The sequence below is a fragment of the Manacus candei genome, unplaced genomic scaffold (assembly GCF_025592945.1).
Source record: "Manacus candei isolate 608988 ecotype Guabito, Panama unplaced genomic scaffold, ASM2559294v1 h1tg000076l, whole genome shotgun sequence".
NCBI lineage: Eukaryota > Metazoa > Chordata > Aves > Passeriformes > Pipridae > Manacus > Manacus candei.
Genome location: NW_026138124.1, coordinates 8,545,744 through 8,565,692, shown reverse-complemented (window position 1 = coordinate 8,565,692; position 19,949 = coordinate 8,545,744). Strand labels below are relative to the sequence as shown.

Sequence of the window (19,949 nt, the reverse complement as noted above, 5' to 3'; positions counted from 1 at the left end):
GCACACGTGGGTCTTGCCCTGCCCCAGGTGGCCTTCACAGTAAAACAAAGGTTTTATTCAGCCAGGGTCAAGATCAGCTCTCAGTTACAAGTTTGGAGGTAAAAGACTACCCAAAAACCAAAAAAAACCTGAAACTGAGTTACAGATGAGGTGGCTGGCTGCTCTGCCCCTCTGGCCAAGGACATCCCTGACCTGGCACCCTGGTTGCAGCAAAGCCCCTGTCTTTGCCCCAGCAGCCCCAAAAGCAGTGCAGCAGCAGTGCAGTTGTGGTCCTTGACACTCCCTGAGTCCTTGGGACAGTGTGGCTGCAGCTCAGAGAGCCTTTGCTGTCACTCAGGTGGCCTTTGCACACCTTACATGGCTATGGGTGATTTCCCTGCAACCCACTTGGTCATGAGTCCCATAAAGGATGGGATGCTGCAGGTTCTTCCAGGCTCCTTCCCTCTGCTCTGGGGACAAGCAGCCTGGACTGTCCCCCTGCAGTGAGACCCACAATTTGCTAGGCTTATTGCTGTAATGAGCCAGCTTCCTATGGGAATCAGGCAGGCATTAAGTAGATAACAGGCTCAGTAGCAACTGGCTTTGTTTAGGTACCCTTGTGACAAACACTCCCCCATTCCCAAGAGTTTCTAGATAAGCTCCTATTTACAAAGCAGGGTGGATGCTGTTTCCTTCCATCTGGCACTCACTGCTCAGGCATGACACATGGCCTAGGTCTTGATAAATTCCTGCCTCAGCAGGAGCTGGAGCCTTCACTTGGACTGTCTCTGCTCTAGGTATTTTTTCCTGTCTTCTACCTCTTCAGTGTGTTGGCTGCCTTGGAAGAAATGAAACTGCAGCAGAGAAAAATTCAGCACTAGGACCGCAGGGAGCGAGTGGTGGGTTCCGGGGCTGGAAAGCTGCTGACTGCCCATCACCCCTCTTGTCAGGGGGAGAATATCTGGAAAGGCACAAAAACAGGGATGAGTCCCCCAGGGAAGGAACAGAGCTCAAGGAAATGTGGAGGCTGAGGGCAGATGGGGCTCAGGGGCCGAGCTGGGAGCACACACTCACACGGACAGCAGAGACCCGAGGCCCACCTTTGCCATCACTGCTTTCACAGCCCCCAGCAGGGCAGAGAGGAACCGTCCCACTCTGCAGCTGCTACAATGCTTCAGGAGGATGAACTTGGCCACATCCATCTTCTCCTGGCTGACAGGTGGGTACCGTATTTTGTTCAGAGCGTCCAGCTTCAGGTCCCTGATCAAGCAGGTGCGGCGGTGGGAGAAGGTCTCGAAGCTGCACCTGCCATGGTAGGCTCCCATCCCGCTGTGACCTGAGGGACACAACCCAGGCAGGTCACACCATGCACAGAGACACCTGCGCTTCTTAAATTCTGTTTGACAGCCCCCAGGACACAAGGGAAAGCTTGGTCATGCTGCTTCTCATGCATGGAGCAGCTGCTCTGCTCCCCCAGGGCACAGAAGCAAAGAGCAGCTTTACTAACTACCCAGAAATAGGTGAGGACCTGAACTGCTGCTCAGACTGGTTGTGTGCACCTACCCTTGAAAGGTTAATGGTACCAGTTCTCAACTCTCCCAGGGCTGCCCTGATTCCCTCACAGAATTTTCTCAGGGGTCGGTGACAGGAGGAACTGAATCTATGATTTCAAGGAGTGGGACATGAGGAGGACATTCAGCACCCTGAGACCAGCAACAACCAGGACCTCAGCCCTCTGCCTACAGCCAGGCTGTCCCTGCTACATGAGCCTGCCAGTGACTGTGGAAGCTCAGCCAGCCACTCTGCCCCAGGCAATTTATCCCACGCCCCAGCACAGGGGAACCAGAGCTCACATATGGGCCAGAGGCTTTTCCTCTCTCACTGGGAGGCCTAAAAGCCAAAACACTAATGAGCCTTTTTACAAAGAGAAAATAACAGAAAAAAACCCCACAGAAAATAACATCAATGGGGAAAATGCAGCTGAGAGTTTCTGAATTCCCAAAGGGGCACAACAGCACATGGGTCAGAGGATGTTGCTGGGAGACTGAATCCAGGGGCAGGGGGAGGAGCAGGGACTCACCCACACCACCGAAGGGCAGATCCGGAACCACCATGTGCATGAGGACGTCATTGGCTGTCATGCCACCACTGGAGGTCTCTGATATCACCCGTCTGATCAGCTACCCAGAATGGGAGATGGCACAGAACAAGGGAAAATCAAGATGGGACACAATGCCATGTTCCCAGAGGGTTCAAGCTGGCGCTTCCACCCCATTGCTTTGTGCAGGGCACAGTCTGTGCCTTGTTCCATGGGAGAGGCCAGTTTACATCACCTAAGCACAAGATCTGCCCGGCTGGAACAGCCGTGACCTCAAAAGGCTCCATCTCAGTGGGACAGGTCAGAGGCAGAGGTGCATCCACCCAGAGCCTGGGGTGCTTCTCAGCCCTCCCACACAAACCACCCGGGGCTGTTGTGCCAGGACAAAGCCCTGCCCTGAATTCCTGAACTGGCACAACAGAGGCCAGAGCAAGGGCAGGAGACGTGCCAGGAGCCAGCATCCACCCGTGTGGGCAGCCAGCTGAAAGGAGGAGGAGACACACAGACCCAGAGCCCTTCAGCAGCTCTGGGGAAACTCATGGCCCCTGTGAGCCAAACGCTGCAACTCACATGGAAAAGGAACACAGACCCTGCAGGAAGCTGTGTCTGGCACCAGCCAAGTTCAGGATCCAACTGCACAGAGGCACTGCTGCCCAGACCCACCGCTGCCCAGACCCACCTTCTTGTTGTTGGAGAAGACATACAAGGCAAGGGGCTTCTCCCGACGGTTGATGAACTCAATGGCTTCCTCTACGCTCTTCATGGTCACAATGGGCAGGACGGGTCCAAAGATTTCCTCCTCCATCACCTTGGAATCCGGGGAAACGTCCGTCAGGATGGTCGGTGCTGCAGCAAACGGGAGAACAGGAGAACAGTGTGAGCAGGACAGAAGACCTGGTCCATCACAGGACCTCACTGCACTGTCTGTGTGCAACGTAACCCAAGCAAGGCACACACACACAGACCCCAAAGGGCACCCACTACCACCTCCCCTCCCCAGCAGCAGCCACAAGCACCTATGAAGCAGGAGGCCTCATCACTCTCTCCCCCGTGAGCGATCTTCTGCCCTTCCAGCAAGCCCACGACCCTCTGGAAGTGACGCTTGTTGACGATTCTTTCATAATCCGGAGACGACTTCACGTCCTCCCCATAGAATTCCTGACAAAGGGCACAGCAGAAACAAAGTGCTCAACACACCTGCCAACAGCCACAGCTCCAGGAACTCAGACCTGCGCTGCAATGGGAACAACTCCCACAGCACAAGGGACTCCCTCCTTACCAGCAGAGTTGCCTTGATGTTCTCCACCACCTGGCTCTGGATGGATGGGTCACAGAGGATGTAGTCTGGGGCAATGCAGATTTGCCCACAGTTTGTGTACTTCCCCCACGTTATTCGCCTGCAGGGGAAAGGGAGGTGGTTTCTCCACTGTCAGCCCCTTCCACATCCCACAACCCAGCTGACAGCACCTGAGCTGGGGACACTGGACCACAGATGGCCCCCTGCCCCACTGCTGAGGGGGTGCAATGGCCTGACCTGCAGGCGACGGCCAGGTCACAATCCTTGTCGATGTAGCAGGGGCTCTTCCCACCCAGCTCCAGGGTGACAGGTGTCAGGTGCTTGGCAGCTGCTGCCATCACAATTTTGCCAACTCCAGAGTTGCCAGTGTAGAGGATGTGATCAAACCTCTGGGTGAGCAGCTCTGTTGTCTCGGGAGCTCCTCCAGTTACCACAGGGTACAGCTCCTGCAAGGCAATGGTGTCAGTGTCACCCCAACCCTGTGCATTACTATGGCACAGAGAAACCTGGGGACCAACACGGGGTCACACTCACCCGGTCCAGGTACTGGGGGAGGAGATCAGCCACCAGCTGAGCCGTGTTCTCGCTCACCTCCGACGGCTTCACCACCGCAGCATTGCCTACAGGACAGACACAGCACGGCCTCTGAGCCCTCACCCTCCTCTCCCCCACCACCCACCCACAGCCCCACAAAGGACGGGCCCCACCTGCTGCAATGGCCCCGATCAGAGGATGCATGACCAGGGCAAAGGGGTAGTTCCAGGCCCCGATGATCAGCACCACTCCCAGAGGCTCAAAGTTGATGAAGACCTCATCCCTCATTGTCAACAGGTTCTTCTTCAGATGCTGAGGGGCTGCCCAGGACGGCAGCTTCTCCATGGCCAGGTTCAGCTCCCCCAGCACGCTCAAGATCTCAGTGCGCCCACTCTGCAACAAGGGGGAACTTGGGGAGGATATGGCAAAGGAACCCACCTCCCACACCCACCACGGCAGCCTGGAGAGTCAGAGCAAAGTCATGGTCCATGGTGGGGGACAGACAGAAACCACCAGTCATGGCCAAGGCAGCCCTTGGCCTTCCTGCTTTTCTCAGGGCTGCCCACTGTCTGTACACGGCAGAAGGGAGAGACCCCCTGCCCGCCCAGACCTTGTGCAGATCTGCATGGAGGGCTGCCAGGATCTCCTTCTCCTTCTCCTTCACCATCCGCTCCAGGGCCTTCAGCTGCTCTATCCTGAACTCCAGCGAGCGGCTCCGGCCCGAGTTGAAGGTGGCTCTCGCCTGCCTCACGACCTTCTCAATCCTCTCCATGGCTGCTCAGGGCTGCAGGGAGACACAGCAACACCCAGCTCACCACACGGCCATCAAGGGTGCTCAGCCCTGGGAACATTTAATGTGGGGTCACCACCATGAGATGTCCCACCCAGAGCAAGGCTGGGAGATGTTCTCCTCCTTGGAGGGGAGTTCCTGCCCCCAGGGCGACTGCTCAGGGCCCACACTCTCCAAGCCCTGTTCTACTTGGCAGGGTCCAACACACAGCACCTCTCACAGCAGTCTGGGGATGGCTGATGGATCCTGCTCTGTGGCTGCTTTCTCCCAGCTTGGCCATACCCTCAAACCCACCAGCCACTCCACCCTCCACTGACAGGATGCTCCCCAAGGAACCAAAACACTGGGATGACCACGGCCTGGGTGAGCAGCCGGCTGGAAGCAGAGCTTTGTGCCCGGAGCCTGTCTGCACCCGACTTCCCCATAACTCCAAGGCCCTCCCATGTCTTTGCAAAACATGACAAAACAAAAGGTTTCATCCTGCTTCCCAGGAGCAGCACTTTTTAGTCAGGATCTGCCTGCATCCCTGCCCAACCAAATAAGACATCAAGGTTCCCCGACAACAATTAAAATCTGCCCTTCCCAGCCTGCTGCCACAGCCGCCTCACACAGCCCCAGTCCTGTCCAAGAAAGCAAATGACTCGTTAAAAAACGACGGAAAAGAGAAAGTTACCTTCAGAGAAGCTTCTCTCTCCACCAGTGTCCCGCAGTGAGTGCAAGCTGGCACAAGCCCTGCCCCTGCCATGGCTCGGAGCGATCCCTCCTCCCACGAGTGGGCAGCTGGCCCGGGCCCAGGGCTCTTGCTAGATACAAGATGCCCTTTACCCAGCTCTGTCCTCAGCTGTGAACACACAAGCCCTGGATCTTCCCGTCCAGCCGGGGCAGTGACTCAGGGATTGCGAGAGACCGCGTGGCTTTGCCCACACTGGGCACATGAGGCCGGGGAAGCGCCTTCCACATGCCACAGCTGCTGTTGGGAGCCAACACATGCAAGACATGGGGTCTGAACAAACCCCAACCAGCAGGCCATGCCTGAAGATGGGAGGTGATCCAGGGATGGATTTGTGCAGGAGAAGCAGCCCAGCTCCTCCACAGCCCCCCCAGCCCCAGCTCACCCCACACCTTCCCTGGCTCCAGGCACCTCTTCAGTGCCTGCCAGAGCTCTGGGGGACCCTGAGCTCTCCCCCTGAACCAGGGCAGAGACATCTCACAACACATGTGTGACATTTGGCCAAGCCATGGCCACAGCTGGGAGTGGCAGAGGATGAGCAGGATTCTTCAGGAGACTCCAGGGACTTACCACACTCGGTTTATTACTTAAATTCTCGGTGTTTATTTAGTACTTGCAAAATATATCATCAAAAAGGCTTAGCACATGGATTTTCACCAGCCACGAAGAAATCCTACTTATTGCACAGTAAATATAACTTTCTACTCTATATTAATTGCATTTAGTAATAATTTTTTAATTTGCCTTATTTTGACATTAATATTTCTAAGGCTCTTTTACATTCAATTCTTTCAGCATCCTCCTCCCAAGCTCGAACAAGTCCCACATTATGCCCCATTGCAAGATTACAGCAGCCCCAGAAGCTCAAACATGAAGGAGCACACACTCTTTCAATAATTGTTTTCCCTTGGAGCAATCTGACCAGGAACAGCTTTGTACTGGCTTTGGCTGGGGTGGAGTTAACTTTCATCATAGTCACTAAGTTTCTTCATAGTAGGATGGTGCTGTTTTGGATTTGTGACATTGGCAATGATGGCATTTGTCTTCCCAAGTCACCATCCTGCTTTCCCCAGGATGGCTGAACACCTGCCTGACAAGGGGAATTAATGAACACATTCCTCAATTTGCTTTAATTTGCCTGCATTCCCAGTTTTCACTTCACCTACTAAACTATCTTTCTCTCAAGCTACAAGTTTTCTCACTTTCACTCCTCTGATTCTCCTTCCCATCCCACTGGGAATAAGGGAGCAGCTGCACAGAGCTGAGCTAACCCACAAGGTATTTTGTCATTCCCACTTCTCTAAACAGGCCTGAAAGTTCTTTTGCACGAGTGTAAGATGCTCATCAGCACAATACAGGCAGTGCAGGTACCACCTTTGTAATTTTCTAACAGTTAAATAATTGTTACAGCCATATGGTGAAACCCAGAGCCCCAAAAGGGCACCAGCCTGCATTCCCTGACCAGCTGTGGATGATTCCAATTTGCAGAGATCCATGAATATTTCACCTCAAATGTCAAGGGGAACCTCACTGGGTTCATTCACAACCATCACTCTTGGTCAAATGCATCAGCCAGCATGGCCTGTCTCAGACTTGTCACCAAGAGGGAGGGTGTTCAGAGTACAACAGGAGACAGCCCATCCCAAAAACTGTCAGCCCAAGGATTGCTGAAACTGAAGCTCCTGTTGGTCACTGAAGGAAGGTAAGTGGTTTGGTGTGCCCCTCAAACAGCACTCTGCATGGCATGGGGTGGAGATAGGGACTGGAATTTCTTGCTCTGCAGTCCTCCTTCGGAGAGCTTGTCCCCTCTGGTCCCTCTGTTCCAGCATGGCTTTTTAGCAAACAGGAGTCTGAGCCTTCTTGTTGTTAGTGCCTCTCTAAGGCTACTCTGTGTGCTCGACAGCTCACTGAAATCACCCAGAACAAAAGAAAATAATGACTTCCCAGCTTAAGGAAACAGACACAAAGCAAGCACCCAGAGTACGGCTGGCACACGGGGCCTTCTCCTCTTCATCAGTAAACCACCTGTGAGAGCAAAACAACACCAAGGTCCTGTGAAGGATTTGTGAGACAAAACCAATTCCCTTTCTAGAACAGCCTGAAGCAAAGCCTCTTCACTCGGTGACTCCCCCAGGGCGCAGCTCGCCTGCCTCCTGCCCCTCAGCATGCACTGCACGGTTATCTTGGATACGGGATGAGCTCCATGCACTGCCAGAGAAAGCACTGCCAGAGAAAGCGTCATGCTCTGGCTCCTGGGGAGCTTTCTCCAATCCCCACGTTCACCACTCTACAAAGCTCTCCCCGATCTCAAACTAGGTCTACACACAGGAGAAGAAAAAGGCTCCTACCTCACTGTGACAGCCACAGCAGTGCTCTGAAACCTGCTCCTCCTTACCACCCGCTGGGCCAGCCCAGCCTCTGCACAGCCAGCACAATCAAGAGGGCTTTTCTCTTCAGCACAGACTGGTGGTTCTGAGAAACCCAAATGATTTCAAGACGCCGTGAGTTTCCCCCCTCATTCACCTAGACAGGGCCTGCCCCCCTGGCTGGTGCCTCAAAGCCTGAGCCAATTCTTTGGCTTTTGCACCTCCTCCTGGAATATGTGGGCAGGTTATTTTCCTGGCTTGTTGGGCTTCTGCACCTCTCCTCACAGCAGTAACAACACAGACTGAAGGGCAGAGTCCTGATCCACCCTGCCACCTCCTGTCCCCTTGGGCTGCTCCCTTAAGCTCACTAAACCCCACGGATGCACAGCTGAGCCTTGTGAGGAGCAGCCAGTGAAGGCACCGCAGTACCTGGTTTGTCAGACACAGAGAACCAACTGTGACTACGCTTAGGAGATTTAGATCTTGCTCCTCCACCTCAGGAGGCATCTTGAGGCCTCCAGCCAGCACCAGCAGGCCTCTGCCTCCTGCAGAGAGGGGAGGACATCCCACCCTTCCGCACTACCCAGCTGGAAACAAGGGAGGAAATGGGAATAATTGAACTGAGGTCAGATAGGGGCTGAAATTGGACAAGGATGAAGAGCTTGTAGACCCAGGCTTGGGGACACAGCTTCCTTTCCCAGGGTGCCATGGCACAAACTGCAGCTGTCAGGGCTGTGGAGCAGCTCAAACACTGCTGAAGGAAACTGGAGTTCAAACCACTCCTAACCTGTCCAGAACTACCAACCTCTGCCTCTGGAGGGAGCATCCCACGGGTGTCACCTACCAGAGCAGTGCAACAAGTGCAACAAGTAGTACAGCAGCCCGGGAGATCTCTCTGGGGACATTCCTATTCTACAGACCACTGGTAAGAGTGAGAAGCAGATCTTGGTAATTTGATGTGGGACAGAAAAAAAAAGTCTCAAGAGAGAAAAGGAGGCCAGGCTCTAAGGAAGGGCTGCAGTTTGCAAAGACTGAACTTGCAGAAGATGAGGTGAATTGCACATGCACCCACTTAGACCCAAAGAGACCCAAAACTCACCTTCATCATCACTGCTGCCACCACCCCCAGCAGGGCCAGGACGGCCAGTCCAATTCGGCCCCTGTTAAACCGCTTCAGGAGGATGAACTTGGTCCAATCCACCTTCTTCTGGCTGACAGGTGGGTACCGCATTTTGTTGGTGCCCTCCATCTTCAGGTCCTTGATCAAGCAGGCGCGGCGGTGGGAGAAGGTCTCGAAGCTGTGCTTGCCGTGGTAGGCGCCCATCCCGCTGTGACCTGAGGGACACGAGCCAGGCACAGCCTGGTCAAACCTTTGGCCACTTGAGGACAACTGACCCTTCCTCCCCGCAGCACTTCTCAGTCTCTAAGATGTCCATCTGTGCTCCACCCTGCTCCTTCCCCACCTCGTTTTCACTACGCACTCTCCAGTATTTTGTTGTGGTCCCTGCGCCTCTGAGCTGTCTCCAGCTCTTCCCTGGATTTAGCTCCCTCTCAAAGCACCATGCCAGGGCTCTGGGATCCGACTGGTGCTGTGTGAGATGGTTTCCTGAGGAGCTTTGCAGGGTACACCTCCGTGTTCCCATTCCAGGTCAGCGTGTGCTGTTCACACTGGTTCACTGCCTGTAACCCCCAAAACCTTCTTTTGCAAAGCTTCCATGGACTGATCCATAACCTGTTCCAATTCTCCCCAAGCTGAAGTCCTACCCCTTCCACCTGCTAATCACTGCTAATCCCTCTGATTGCAGCTAATGTTTTTAATGTACCTTTCACATCAGTCTGCACTAAATGCTTTAATCTTTCCAAAAATACACCTAAAGGTTTTTCCTGGCCCCTGCCCTAATGCACTCCTAGAATTTGTTATTATTATCATCAAGATCTGATGCACAGAGACCCTTAGGCTGCAACAGGCACAGGGGTACCATGAGTTGCTCCCTGGGTCACACAGTGTGGCAAGTCCCAATGCTTAAGAAGCTGCAGTAACTTACCAACACCACCAAAGGGCAAGGTTGAGAGGAAGAAATGCATAATGACATCATTTCCAGTCACACCCCCACTGGAGGTTTCTGAGATGACTCTTTTGATTAACTAGCAAAAGAAAACAAACAAATCATTACAAAGGCCCAGAAGAGATCAGGCCACATAACTGAGGATACTGGGAAGGGAGTCACAAGACAACAGGCCATCATGTTCATTTTCTCTGGCACAGCCCAGACCCACCTTCTTGTTGTTGGAGAAGACATACAAGGCAAGGGGCTTCTCCCGGCGGTTGATGAACTCAATGGCTTCCTCTACGCTCTTCACAGTCACAATGGGCAGGACGGGTCCAAAGATTTCCTCCTCCATCACCTTGGAATCCGGGGAAACGTCCGTCAGGATGGTTGGTGCTGCAGCAAACGGGAGAACAGGAGAACAGTGTGAGCAGGACAGAAGACCTGGTCCATCACAGGACCTCACTGCACTCTCTGTGTGCAACGTAACCCAAGCAAGGCACACACACACAGACCCCAAAGGGCACCCACTACCACCTCCCCTCCCCAGCAGCAGCCACAAGCACCTATGAAGCAGGAGGCCTCATCACTCTCTCCCCCGTGAGCGATCTTCTGCCCTTCCAGCAAGCCCACAACTCTCTGGAAGTGACGCTTGTTGACGATCCTTTCATAATCCGGAGACGACTTCACGTCCTCCCCATAGAATTCCTGACAGAGGGCACAGCAGAAACAAAGTGCTCAACACACCTGCCAACAGCCACAGCTCCAGGAACTCAGACCTGCGCTGCAATGGGAACAACTCCCACAGCACAAGGGACTCCCTCCTTACCAGCAGAGTTGCCTTGATGTTCTCCACCACCTGGCTCTGGATGGATGGGTCACAGAGGATGTAGTCTGGGGCAATGCAGGTTTGCCCACAGTTCATGTACTTCCCCCATGTTATTCGCCTGCAGGGGAAAGGGAGGTGGTTTCTCCACTGTCAGCCCTTCCACATCCCACAGCCCAGCTGACAGCACCTGAGCTGGGGACACTGGACCACAGATGGCCCCTGCCCCACTGCTGAGGGGGTGCAATGGCCTGACCTGCAGGCGACGGCCAGGTCACAATCCTTGTCGATGTAGCAGGGGCTCTTCCCACCCAGCTCCAGGGTGACAGGTGTGAGGTGCTTGGCAGCTGCTGCCATCACAATTTTGCCCACTGCGGTGTTGCCGGTGTAGAGGATGTGATCAAACCTCTGGGTGAGCAGCTCTGTTGTCTCAGGAACTCCTCCAGTGACCACAGGGTACAGCTCCTGTGGGGCAAACCAGAGCCTTACAGTTACTTTGATTTAAAGCACGCATATCAAGGCAGCAGCTCTGCACGTGGCAGAATGTAGGATAATTTGTGAGATACTTCAGGATCTGGACAAAAGACAGCGATAACAGAGGCATGCTCTGCTCCTTCCCCTGAAACCAAGTTTCACCTCCCACTTTGTGTCACTCAGACTTAATGAAATGGAGGCTGAAGCCAGGGCTGAGTCAGGCTCCTGCACAGTAAGATGTAGGGCACAAAGGACTGTCGGGCTCTCCCACGGGCTGTCTCCTTCCTCTGCTCTTACCTCCCACCTAGGGAATGCACTAACTCTCTGGAGGAAACTGCCTGTGCTGTCAAAGCAACACTATCTCAGTGACAAGAGTGCAATGGACGTCAGAACAGTCAGGCAGTGAAGGAGAAACAACACATTCTGCTACAAGTGTGGATCAGCAAGACACGATAACCCTGGATGTGCTGCCATGGTGCCCAGTTCTCAGGAAGAGCCAGGCACAGCCAGCATTCAACCAAACCTGTGCTTACCTAGGGGCATCCCTGGCATGACTCCAAAAGAGCAGCTACAGCAGGGGGAAATATGCACACACCTCTGCACATGGTCACGAGTGCCAAAAAAACTACCAGGCTGCAGCAGCATTATGTAATGTGAGCATACCAGGTTACGCAAAGATGGGAAGAATATGTCAACACACCCTTGTACTCTTAAGAGTAATACAATCCTTCCTGTGCCTCTGGCTTAAGCTCCTTTAAAGAGAGCAGGCTACTGATTTGACTTGAACCTGCAGGAGCCCTTTGGAAGCAGGACAGACCAAGACAGTCATGTCAGGCACAGGGTCACACTCACCTGGTCCAGGTACTGGGGGAGGAGATCAGCCACCAGCTGAGCCGTGTTCTCGCTCACCTCCGACGGCTTCACCACCACAGCATTGCCTACAGGACAGACACAGCACGGCCTCTGAGCCCTCACCCTCCTGTCCCCCACCACCCACCCACAGCCCCACAAAGGACGGGCCCCACCTGCTGCAATGGCCCCGATCAGAGGATGCATGACCAGGACAAAGGGGTAGTTCCAGGCCCCGATGATCAGCACCACTCCCAGAGGCTCAAAGTTGATGTAGGCCTCGTCCCGCATCGTCATCAGGTTCTTCTTCACAGGCTGAGGGGCTGCCCAGGACGGCAGCTTCTCCATGGTCAGGGCCAGCTCCGCCAGCACGCCCAGGATCTCGTGGCTGTATGCGTTGGGCCCACCCTGCAGTGACAGGGAGCTTGGGGAGGGGACGGCAAAGGTACCCACCTCCCGCACCCACAGTGGGGACAAAAGGCAAATTCTGCTGGTTCAAAGTCTCTGACACTGGCAGTGGTGCCCCAAAGGATCCCTGGAGAACACATTCAGTCTGGGGGGTGTGAGACAGAAGCCAAAACTTGACAGGGCCTGCCTTTGCAGTACTGCCTTAGACTACCTCCTTCTTAGAAATGGTGGCAGCAGACCTTGGCAGGCCAGTGGGAGTCAGGGCCATGGGGGACAAGAGCAAAAGCCACCTGGCACAGCAAAGGCAACCCTTGGCCTTCCCACTTTGTCTTACGGGTTGACTGCTGTTCATGCAGGGCTGATGGGAGAAACTCCCTGATCCAGACCTTGTGCAGATCTGCATGGAGGGCTGCCAGGATCTCCTTCTCCTTCTCCTTCACCATCCGCTCCAGGGCCTTCAGCTGCTGTATCCTGAACTCCAGCGAGCGGCTCCGGCCCGAGTTGAAAGCGGCTCTCGCCTGCCTCACAACCTTCTCAATCCTCTCCATGGCTGCTCAGGGCTGCAGAGACACACAGCAACGCCCAGCTCACCGCGGGCCCTCCCTGCCCCACACAGACCGTGACACTCCCCACGAGCCCCGGACACGCACCCAACCTCCGCCCCAGCTCCAGCGTGGGGAAAAAGCCGCCGCGTCTCTCTGAAACCTTAAATAATTCCCGAGTTAGAAAAGTTTGACAAGGAGCTCGGGGAGCGAACGTTAGTGGGCGCGCAGGAACGCCACGGGGGAAGAACCGAGGGCTGCTCCAGGCAGGGTCTTTTCCCGCATCCCCGCAACGAGCGATGTCCAGCGAGGGGGCGAAACCCCGGGGGGATGTCACCCCTCCGAGGAACCCCCCGGGGACCCCCGAGCGCCAGCGGGGCTGGTGCGACACCCGTGCGACAGCCGGTGGCTGCGAGGCGGCGGCTCCCCCCGCGCTGCCCCCGCGGCCGGGCCGCTGCCCTCCGGCCCCGGGCAGGACCCTCCGCCCCCGCGGCCCCGCCGCCCACCGGGGTCGCCGCTGCCTCACCCGCTTCCTTTTTCCGTTCACATGACGGAACCGGAACGGGCGAGGCCGCGGGGCCGCCGCCGCTCCCCTCCCCATCCCGCACCGCCCCGGGCGGCTCTGCGCGTCCCGGGGGTCCCGGTGTGCGGGGCGGCCCCGGAGCGGGAGAGGGTCTGCCGAGAGAGCAAAGGGCAGAGCGGGGTGAAGGATGTGGTGCCGCTGGTACCTGGACTCTCGCACCGTCGGGGGATGCTCCGTCCGTGCTCCCCGCAGCCGTGGGAGGTGTGGGGGCAGCGCCGTCCGCTCCAAAGGATGCCCCAGTCCGCCGTGGGGTGGAAGCGGATCTGGCACGGCCGGGCCGGTTGTGAAACGCTGCGGGGCGTGGAGCCGGGAGAGCACTGCGGGAGGAGGGCAGAGTCCCCTCCCCTGGGCCTCATCGGAGCAGCTGCACCCAGGACTGCCCCCTGCCCTCCTTCCAGCTTCCTGAGAGGGAGGAAAGCCGGACGAGGTGGTGTTTTGTGGGAGGCGAAGCAAAGCGGCAGAAACAGCCTACCCGGCCAGGAGAGTCGAATTAACCTTGATACAGCACTTGCGTGGGAACCGAGCCAAAAAATATGCAGAGAATGGAGCTGAGACAAGGCTGGGTGCTTAAAAATAGACCTGCCACAACTTGTTCTAAGAAGTGCACGGGGATTATTTAAAAATTACTTGCAGGTTGTTACACAGTACCTTTAGTGCCAGGCTATTTATTGCCACACTACCTCTAACCAGGCCATTTATTGCCAATGCTCCTCAGCTGGAGCTTTTCCCCACAAAATTCTTGCCCACCACATCTCTGACCCACAGGGCTCCTAGAATGGAGCACCCCTTCCCCTGACAGCTTTCATCTCCTTTTCCCACATCAACACAGCTCTCAATGACTGGGAGTGCCCTTTAGCTCAGCGAGTTGTGCTGAACCACAACTCCCCCCAAGCACCAGCTGTGGTCAGTTGGCCTCCCTACCACCTCCCAGGCTGTGGTTCAGTGTGAACATTTCACAAGCTGTTGCACAAATCTCAGCAGCAAACACCCAGCTGTGGGAAAGAATGACATGAGCAACTGCCAATACTTGTGTGCAGGAGGCAACACGGGAGAGAAAAACGAGCTGGGCTTGACAGGGTTCTCCCAGGTGATGTATGGAAAGATGGATTTGCATTGAAGAAATCTGTAGAAGTAGAACATTCTCTGCAGGAGCATTACTTGATGCAAACATGCTCTCCTTGATCCTGTCAGCATCCTTGCAGGGCAGGTCAGAGCTCTGTCCAGGCACCACGATGTCTGGAGGTCCAAGAGAAATCAGATAAGGAATTAATGCTACTGCAACCAGAGTAAAAGTCTGAGCTCTCAGTGTGATTATTACCTGGGGAAACAGTGCTGCAATGCACCAGCCCAGGATGTCAGCAGGAGCAGGGAGATGGATATTTACCTACATTTTCCACAGTGGCCATTCTCCAGAGCTTGTAAAATTCTCAGCCTTCAGCCTGAGGGTTTTCATGTCACGACAGCGCTTCTTGTGCTTGGCATCACACATGGGAAGCAAACATCCCAGCTCCCAGTTATCCCAGTGGTCAGCAGGCTGGGGCTGTGCCACACTTCCACAGAAATGAGACAGCATCCTGGGAGATGGTCCCTTTTGGTCCTTGTCAGGGACAACTTTCAGCCAGTTACAGACAGGAAACAAAGCTGAGGGTGTTTTAAGTGTTGCAAAATACTAGTTGAGTCTCCCTGGAACAGCTGAGATTTCAGGGAAGTGTGGGATCTGGAGTGAGACAGAGGAGTACCCCAGACAGCACCTGTGAGTCACGTGGTCTGCAGTGTGCTCCCCACGCTTGGGAGCTGGCAGTGTTCTCTATTTTTATTCAGTCACTAAGAAACAACAAAGAGAACTATTTATGGGTAAATAATGGAACTCCACAGGAATCAGGAGGTGAGCAGTGCTGGGGGGGTTCTAATCCCCAGGGCTGTACTTACAGCAACAAGAGAGGTTTTACTGAGCAGCTGAGCTCGAGACTCCCCTCATTCCTTGAAGCCCTTGCTCCCCTTTTGGAGTCAATTAACTGCAACGAGACAGGCTTCTGCCCTGCCCTGGGGTTTGTGCTGGTCCTTGCCCTGCTCCCAGAATCACCCAGCAGAGCCCTGGGGAAGGAGGACTTTGGTTTGGAAGATAAGCTGTGCAGTATTTGGTTTCAAAAGTCCACCAAAAAACACAGCTAATCAATAAATATTTGTTTAGCTTGCACACCACGCTCACAGAACTGTAAGTTTTCAGCTAGGCTGACGATCCTCAGTTTCTGCTTAAATGTCTGCCTAGCCTCAATTCCAAGTGTTTTCCAGAAGTGACAGAATCCACCCAGTGGCACAAGATGGGCAGATACAAAGTGCAAACAGCACTCAAGAGTAAAAGCGGGCACAGAAGATGAACAACAGGGAGAGGTTTTAAGGAACCTGCAAGAATAAATAGAGCTCAGTTCATTTATGGCATCACTTGTTTTGAAAGCTGTGGCTGATCTCAGAGTGGCAAGAAGGAGATACTGTGTCGTACAGAGCCGTGGTCTGTGGGCTGCATTGTAGACATAGCTGGGGCCATGGAAAATGTGAAAAGCGACACAAAGAAACAATGGGAATGATTGGCACAAGGACTGCAACAAGACTCAACAGCCCCACTGGCACTCGGTTTGCTTTCAGGCAGAGAGGAGGGGGGAGCCTGCCGTGCACAAAAGCCTATTGAAAAGGTGTTTGTCCAAAGGAGCAGTGCCAAGGCTTAGTTCCACCGGGCTCCAGCTGACTTAGAGACCTCAGGAGAGGGGTTACCCGGATAGACTTCACTCCTCTGCAGAAAGGAGGAGCTATGGGAGCACTCTGGAAAAAGCCACAGCCAGGGCTATGGCTCAGGTCGGACGGGGAAGTTCAGGATAAAAGGAGATTTCCTTAAAGACTTAAAAGGTGTCCTGGACAGTCAAAAAACGATAGCAGCAAGCAGAGCTCAGAGCAGACATAAAAGTCAAAGGATTAGAATTTAAATTAAAAAAAAAAAAAGGAGAGGAAACAGGAAACAAAAAGGAGGTGGGTCACAAGTCAGGTCACAAGCCAGCCTATCTGAATTTCAAAGCTTTGGAAGCAGCAGGATCCAGCTTTCCTTGCTCCAGACGAAAAGCAAGCTTCACTTTTGGGTGCAGCTGAGCACAGCACCACAACAGGGTGAGTCACAAGTTATTGCCTCTGAACCCTGAGATGACACAGCAATACCTGGATGGAGCTGTACAAGCAAGTAGCAAGAACTACGCAGAAGGTAGCAAGTCCCAGGAACAACTCACGCAGCAAAAATGCTTCTTGGAGTAACTTGTAGCATGTTAGTTGCAAGTCAAATTAACTAGATTTCATTCTCTGCATCAGAGGAAGGGCTGAGAGTTCAACTTGCTTATAAAAGAGCAGCAAATGTCAGAGTCAAAACGTGTTTTAGATTCCCGAGTTGACAATATACACTATGGAGAGAGAGGAACAAGTACAGAACATGGAGCTTGAGGAGATGCTGGAGAGCTGAACTAGAAAAGCACATCAAATATCTCCTTTCAAGTTCTATCTTTCAAAGGCTGTGGAAAAAAAAAAAAGCATTTGGTAAAAACAAGCACCTGCTGTTTAGCGCGGGGAGCCGGAGACAGAGGACAGCTTCAGGATCTTTGTGGAATGAGTTTATGCAGAAAGACAGGCCATGAACATTGGTCTCCTCCTCCTGAAAACAGCCAGCAAGAATGGCCCTTTTCTTCTCCTCCTCCTGTTTGTGCAGCTGGAGTCTTGCTGGCAAGAAGGGAAGGAGAATGAGCTTGAATCCTGAGAGGAAAAAAAAGAAAACCAACAAAAACCCGTGAGTTCCTGGGAAAAGCAGCCTATCTCCTAGTCTTGTGCACTGAGGCTGTTGCTTTGTTCCTAGATTTGGGTTCAGACATGTCATTAGCATTCCCTGCTCACTCCTTCCTCATCCTCTTTATGTGCCAGCCACAGTAATAAATTGGGAAAATTTTGATAGTACAGCTAAGAAATACAACAGCCACATTAGCAGCTACCACAGCACCACTCAGCTGGGGAGAGGGTATCAGCTCTAAGGTGAACAAAGCCCATTTTTGGTAAGCTGTGGATAGAAATTGTAACTTCCTGCCAGTTTTTGTCAATTAGCTCTGTATAGGCTGTTCTGGCAGCCCAGACAGCTCCTCTTTTGCTAGAGGCAACAAATAAGCACCTTGTTGAAAGAACATACAGCTGTTACCCAGGATCCTACTTAGCATTTTCATTTTCAAGCCCAAGTTAAGAAAAAAAAAATAATTAAAAAAGAAAGAAGCAGGGTAAATTGTTTTCCTAAAGCCAGGGAAAACAAACTCAGGGACAGTCTGTGCTAGAGCTACCCAGAGATAAGGAACTCAAGGATGCTGCCCCATCCTGCCCTGGTGGCAGCTCCAGCTGCTGAGGGGAACATTCAGCAACTGGTTTAACCAGCCAAGTACAGTCTGTTCTCCCTGAATTTAACACCATTGGTTACAGAGACACAGAAACTCAAGTTGTACCATAGAAACACTTCTAGTGTCAGTATTTATTTTTACCTTAATATACATTTATACAGGCCATAATAAAAAGGCTATTACGCAACAGTTCAGTGAGTTATTACCTAGTTCCAAGAATAATGCATGCAATTACAAAGGAGAGGTAGAAACACCGTATTAAAGACCTAAAAATACAAACATTATATAAACAAACACTTTCAAATTAACTGTTGGAATTTCATACAGATAAATAAGGTAAAAAGTACATTACTCTGTCAAAGTAAAGGAAACACATGGTTATCCGAACACTGAAACAATATTTTGATGTGTAAGCCCTGTACAACTTTGTCAAATAGTTCAGACCACTGTGTTTAAGAGGATTAAAATGATTTTGTCCTGGAGAATGGTTTATTCAAGTATTCAAGCAGTGGAGTAACAAAAAAGTCCCAAAAATAAAGTATAGGAACCATTTCCAGAGAAGCTGATCTGCCTAAATACTTTGCAAATCGCTGACCTGATGATCTCATGGGATGCTTGAAATGATAATGCCTATAAGGCGAAATGAAGCTTCCCACCTCTCCCCCAAAATGCACACAAAATAATCCTGATTTTTCACACACTCTATGTAGAGATTCTACACCAATTTATCAGCATCTCAAACCGCAACATTATTTTCTGGGTATTTTTTTTTTTGCATGGTTCCTTGCAGAACCTTTCAGTTTACAGTATTTATTGTAATACTGCCCGAGAAACAAACTACAGAGAACTGTCATTACACCCCTAAAGACTGCAGGCATTAATGCACATTTTGCATGCACAACAAAAGATGCAACCAAATCTATATAAAAGCAAACAACCGGCAACTCAACATTGCTATTACTGAGAAAGTCCAGAGCAGTAGTTACTCAAGTATTAGACAAATAGGTATAAAATGGAAAGGTTCACATGAATACAAGTTTTTACAGTTTGTTTGAAAGTCTTCTAGAAGCTACATTTGAAATTCTGAAAAGAATTTTATGTACACTGAAATGAAATTCAGCCAAGTCCATTGTGCCTTCTTTCTCTAAATTTTTTTTTAATATAGTTCTTCAAAAATGAATATACAGTTGCTTTAGTAAATTAGTGCAAAACAAAATATTTTGGAAGAAGATCATCAAATTGTATCCACATCAGCTGAAAACCCCCTGGGGATTCTGCACAGATGGAGAGAATTTCTTCCATCACCACCTTTCCCCTGTGTAAGAGCGCGCTCTTTCCATCCCTTCATATCACAACCTGAGCCATGTTTACAACAGGTGAGCTCCAATACAAGGCAGCTTAGCCCCAAAAGCTTCAAGCAGCACTTGCACATGGTTAGGGTTTCCCAAATTCACTCAGCCACATTTTACTGACAGCTTAAAAACCTCTTGAGGGAATCTTCTGAGGGAAGTGTCTTTTTGTACCTGACGCAGAAGGATCCACTCTCTTAAAAACCTCATGAGGAAAAAAAGACAAACCCTGATCGTTCAAGTTCAAAGCACATGTACAAGGATCAGTTTGAAATGTGAAGAGAGATTCTTTTAAATTCTGTTGCTAGGAAGGAAAAGGAGCTGCTGGATCGGTAAGGCAAGTGTACTTTTGGAATTTCTCCTCTTTGAATATGCTGCTGTTTCTTTGGTAGTCACCACAGAAATGTAAGAATCATCTTCCACATGGGGCAGAACAAGGACAACAATGAAGCTGTAGTGAAAAAAGTGCAGTATCACTGATGTGGTCCCTTATGTTCACACCATCTGGTCCTCAGGATATTCCTACTGCTCGTACACAGCCACTGTGCTATAGCAGAGTGCAGAAAGCCTTCGCTCGATGCTGGATTTATCTGCAGAGAGAGGGACACAACAGGTGATGGATGACCAGTGCTGTTTTACAATCAACTCCATGTAATTGTCAGTATTC

The 19,949-nt window shown here is 52.2% G+C and overlaps 3 protein-coding genes across 11 annotated transcripts in view; all 3 read right to left on the bottom strand.

The window, feature by feature from the left end:
- Positions 1 to 28: 28 nt before the first annotated feature.
- On the bottom strand, positions 29 to 4,680 carry LOC127481092 (aldehyde dehydrogenase family 3 member A2-like). Its single transcript, XM_051809963.1, has 10 exons — positions 4,519 to 4,680; positions 4,082 to 4,301; positions 3,909 to 3,994; positions 3,612 to 3,820; positions 3,357 to 3,474; positions 3,094 to 3,235; positions 2,757 to 2,923; positions 2,060 to 2,159; positions 1,080 to 1,315; positions 29 to 940 (listed from the first exon to the last, which is right to left on the bottom strand). The coding sequence occupies exons 1-10, from the start codon at positions 4,678 to 4,680 to the stop codon at positions 926 to 928; spliced, it is 1,455 nt and encodes a 484-aa protein (XP_051665923.1). The 3' UTR covers positions 29 to 925.
- Positions 4,579 to 13,818, bottom strand: LOC127481091 (aldehyde dehydrogenase family 3 member A2-like). Of its 8 annotated transcripts, none has more exons than XM_051809954.1 (12): positions 13,670 to 13,818; positions 12,786 to 12,959; positions 12,168 to 12,399; positions 11,995 to 12,080; positions 10,925 to 11,133; positions 10,672 to 10,789; positions 10,409 to 10,550; positions 10,072 to 10,238; positions 9,840 to 9,939; positions 8,894 to 9,129; positions 7,777 to 7,900; positions 6,008 to 7,453 (listed from the first exon to the last, which is right to left on the bottom strand). In XM_051809954.1, the coding sequence occupies exons 2-11, from the start codon at positions 12,945 to 12,947 to the stop codon at positions 7,820 to 7,822; spliced, it is 1,533 nt and encodes a 510-aa protein (XP_051665914.1). In that variant the 5' UTR covers positions 12,948 to 12,959; positions 13,670 to 13,818; the 3' UTR covers positions 6,008 to 7,453; positions 7,777 to 7,819. The 8 variants fall into 8 exon arrangements, with proteins under 8 accessions (XP_051665920.1, XP_051665914.1, XP_051665918.1 ...); XM_051809958.1 differs by having other exon boundaries at positions 6,008 to 7,335; XM_051809956.1 differs by lacking the exon at positions 13,670 to 13,818 and adding an exon at positions 13,468 to 13,547.
- A 4,214-nt stretch (positions 13,819 to 18,032) lies between these two features.
- ULK2 (unc-51 like autophagy activating kinase 2) overlaps positions 18,033 to 19,949 on the bottom strand; it is a 38,087-nt gene continuing 36,170 nt past the window's right edge. For both annotated transcript variants that reach the window (XM_051809949.1, XM_051809950.1), the window contains one exon: positions 18,033 to 19,872. In XM_051809949.1, coding sequence (XP_051665909.1) covers positions 19,805 to 19,872 — 68 coding nt within the window. In that variant the 3' untranslated portion in view covers positions 18,033 to 19,804. The remainder of the gene's footprint in view (positions 19,873 to 19,949) is intronic.

What these genes read in the sequence shown, in the direction of transcription:
- LOC127481092 (XM_051809963.1), bottom strand. Translation starts at nt 4,680, where the DNA reads ATGGAGAGGATTGAGAAGGTCGTGAGGCAGGCGAGAGCCACCTTCAAC. An exon ending in ACATCAAGGCAACTCTGCTG is followed by an intron (nt 3,236 to 3,356) that starts GTAAGGAGGGAG and finishes GCCCTTTGTCAG; the next exon opens with GAATTCTATGGGGAGGACGT. An exon ending in TCTGCCCTTCGGTGGTGTGG is followed by an intron (nt 1,316 to 2,059) that starts GTGAGTCCCTGC and finishes TGTGTCCCTCAG; the next exon opens with GTCACAGCGGGATGGGAGCC.
- LOC127481091 (XM_051809954.1), bottom strand. Translation starts at nt 12,947, where the DNA reads ATGGAGAGGATTGAGAAGGTTGTGAGGCAGGCGAGAGCCGCTTTCAAC. An exon ending in GACCTGGCCGTCGCCTGCAG is followed by an intron (nt 10,790 to 10,924) that starts GTCAGGCCATTG and finishes TTTCCCCTGCAG; the next exon opens with GCGAATAACATGGGGGAAGT. An exon ending in TCTTCTCCAACAACAAGAAG is followed by an intron (nt 9,940 to 10,071) that starts GTGGGTCTGGGC and finishes TTCTTTTGCTAG; the next exon opens with TTAATCAAAAGAGTCATCTC.